At 43.6% G+C, this 3,203-nt stretch overlaps 1 protein-coding gene across 1 annotated transcript; it reads right to left on the bottom strand.

Moving 5' to 3' along the window:
- Positions 1-2,175: 2,175 nt before the first annotated feature.
- LOC148570144 (uncharacterized) lies at positions 2,176-2,714 on the bottom strand. Its single transcript, XM_088508412.1, has 3 exons — positions 2,525-2,714; positions 2,371-2,453; positions 2,176-2,259 (listed from the first exon to the last, which is right to left on the bottom strand). The coding sequence occupies exons 1-3, from the start codon at positions 2,712-2,714 to the stop codon at positions 2,176-2,178; spliced, it is 357 nt and encodes a 118-aa protein (XP_088364538.1).
- Positions 2,715-3,203: the final 489 nt, after the last annotated feature.

The following is a 3,203-nucleotide window of genomic DNA, read 5'->3' as shown; positions in this document are numbered from 1 at the left end:
ATCACCACAGTCCAACAGAGTCCCAGTAGCAAACACAAATAGGAAGATGCAAGCACAAACAAACAGTTATTGCAAGTAGAACAATTAGCAATTAATCACATAGGCAAACCAAGTATAATATGCACACCCAAGCAATGTCACATAGATGCATATGATGCATGTCTGTCCCTAGTGGCTGATGATATCATCTGTCGGTTATAGAGCCAACCCGACAAGTCCTGGTAGCTAACCATTGGACTGTCCCTCTGTCGCGCATCCCCAACTCGAGTTATACTCAATATAAACTTGATCATAATCATGATCCATATCCAACACCCTCACTAGTGTATATTCACGGGGGCGAGCTCATCCGGGCTTTCACAGTGCCCGGCCACACTTACGACATAGGGTCAAAAGAGCTTCGAGTCTCAACCTGGAGCACGTGGTGGCTAGCCACTGCTTCCTCCCAGGGAAACTCTCATCTCCGATAGTGGAAGTGCAACATTCACATTTATCAATGATTCAGCATAAACATGCATTCAATCTCATCCATGGATCAACATCCATCTCAGCCATCCGACTCACGGTTCATTCCAGAACCAGCCAATATCCATATCATACACAGCTATTCCGGCTCACGGTTCAATCCAGAACCAATCAATATGTATAATCATACACAGCCATTCCGGCTCTCAACAAAACAGCACTTCCACATTCAAAATCATCAAATTCATGAAATCGGCATTTAAGCCATAAATCATTTTCTTAATTCATTTCACTTTGAAATCAAGTTTCAACTCTTTTCAGCCTTGACTTTAAAGATCTCATTTCTTAAATTATCTCAGGCTCATAAGCCACTTTTACTCAAGGAAAATTCCCTTTTTAAAATAAGCCACTCTCGGCTTCCTCTTTCCAAAACTTCCAAAACCATGGAAAGTTAAAGATTCCTTTTGAAACATTCAAAATCACCCATCCAACAATGGGATTTTTGTAACAAAAGTTTCTCGGCAAAGTCCCAAGTCCTTAGGGGAGAATAGCATAACTCATTTTGCCAAATTCATTTAAAATCATTAAAACCTTGGCTTTCCGATTTGAGTAATAAAATAAGATCTAAGCCAAACCGAGTCACGTAATCATTTATTTCCTTCAAAGCCGTTTCCTTTACTTAGGCAAAACCAGCTTCAACCCCCATGACAAATTCTAAAGCGTTTCAACTTGTTCAAAATTGTTTGTCTTGCAAAAGTTCAGGATTCAAAAAGTACTTAAAACCTTTCTCAAAACATTTCAAAATGAAACTTGTCAATAGACATTTAGGTTCTTTCAAAGTCATTGAAACTCCTCTAATTGAAACCCTCGAGTCAAATTCAAAGGCATTACCCTTGTCACATTTAAAACATCTTTAAAACATAAGTTTCACCTAATTAACTTTCTCCTGAAAGAGATACAATGCCTTTCTTACGAAGCAAGACTAAATCACAATTTCCTCTTTAATAATTCATTTCAAAAGCATGGATCATCCTTTTCTTGATAATTCAATTAAAATAGTAGAAGTCTTTAACTCATCATTTTTTTCCAAACAACATTTTAATAAAGACTCAGATTTTATAGAAATTCCGGCAGCATCTCCCCTAAAACTTGGACTTTGCCACCCGGTTCGGGTCCCAACAAAACCATCCCACAACCCTTTTCCAACAGCCCGAATTCCAAAATCAGTTCAAGGCAAGCCAAATCCAACAGTCATCTCAATTCCGTATTTCAAGGAAACCGTTTCAAAAATCAAATCATTATCAGCCGAATAAACTCATTTCCAAAGCTTTAAAGAAACGGTTCAGTAACAATCATTTATCAAAAACCAGATCATTTAAAGCAAGCCATGCTGAATTCAAGAGTATATTCTATTTTTCACATCATCAAAATAATTGACTCAATCCAAACCAATTCTCAACGGATTAAAATCAGATTTCAAATCTTTTAAAGAATCAACTTCAAAACATTACATTTCACAAAGCCGCACAACAATTCAACCAAACCAACATCCATAATCACTCGAGTCAATCAAATGACACATAAGGCAGACACAATCACCAAATACACAATATCTCATAACAGTATCCATATGTAATAATTCCAATATATAAGAATATAGTTTTTGGAAAGCGCCCCTACCTCAAAACGCAATTCCATAACCCAAACGCCTCACAGAGTCCTTTCCGCCTCAACCCGAACTAACGGCAACCAAAACCTCAGCTCCCAGCCACTTTTGCAATAACCATAGCAACTCTAGTCGCAACATATAATAATCAGGACTCGACCCCACGTTACCAAAACTCATATTCATTAACCAACACAACCGAAAACTAACGCGAGACTTTTCGAAACATAATTTCTTACCGGAATAACAACACGAAGCAGCTGCGATTTCGAACCGGCGGCAGCAACAACTCCGGCGGCGGCCAGAAACTCCGGTGGATCAACTAGAAAAACCGCACAGCATCAAAACCATCTCGAAAACCAAAAAGGCAGAAACCTCAAATGAAACCCTTACCGGCAACTTTTCCGGCGACAGCAGAAGTAGCCAGAACCTCTGGCAGTGGTTCAGGTGGCCTCAGAACTCCGGCAGCGGCGCTGTCAGACTCCGATGGTGTTTCAGGGCAGCTCCGGTGGCAAAAAGGTTTTCCGGCGACCATACACAGCAGACCCCCAACCACAGCAGCAACTAGGAGACCGGCGGCCATGGCGGCAGACTCTGACGGCACGGCAGCAAGGACGGTGGAACCACCCACGGCGACGGGGATACCCTCAACCACAACCGTGGCAGCAGCGGCGATGGAAGGGCAGCGTTGCTTCCTCACGACTCATCCCTTTCCCTCTTCTCTGTTCGCAGCTTCAACGGCGGCGGCAAGGGACGGGTTCGACGGCGGCGACGAGACAGGCTGGTCGGCGATAAGGAGGACGGCGGTCCCACGCTCGGCGATGGTGGCAGGCGGCGATGGCTTCCCCGCAGTGGCTCCCTTTCACGCATCTCCTCTCTTCCTGTGCGCGAGTTCAGCGGCGGCGAGACAGAGAGGCGCGACTCCCTTCCCCTTCCTCGGTCAGACGACGGCGGCAGTGAGACCAGCACGCCGGCGCAGGTCTTCCTCTCCTCTTCCCTTCTTCCGCGACTCAGTCTCTATTTCTCTCTGATTTTTGGCTTCTGTTCCTTTCCTTTCATGGAGAAAGAGGAA

Source organism: Arachis ipaensis, chromosome B3 (genome assembly GCF_059453495.1).
Source record: "Arachis ipaensis isolate K30076 ecotype BB chromosome B3, ASM5945349v1, whole genome shotgun sequence".
NCBI classification, from domain to species: domain Eukaryota; kingdom Viridiplantae; phylum Streptophyta; class Magnoliopsida; order Fabales; family Fabaceae; genus Arachis; species Arachis ipaensis.
The sequence above is the reverse complement of the archived record's forward strand: the minus strand, read 5'-3'. Positions and strand labels throughout refer to the sequence as shown.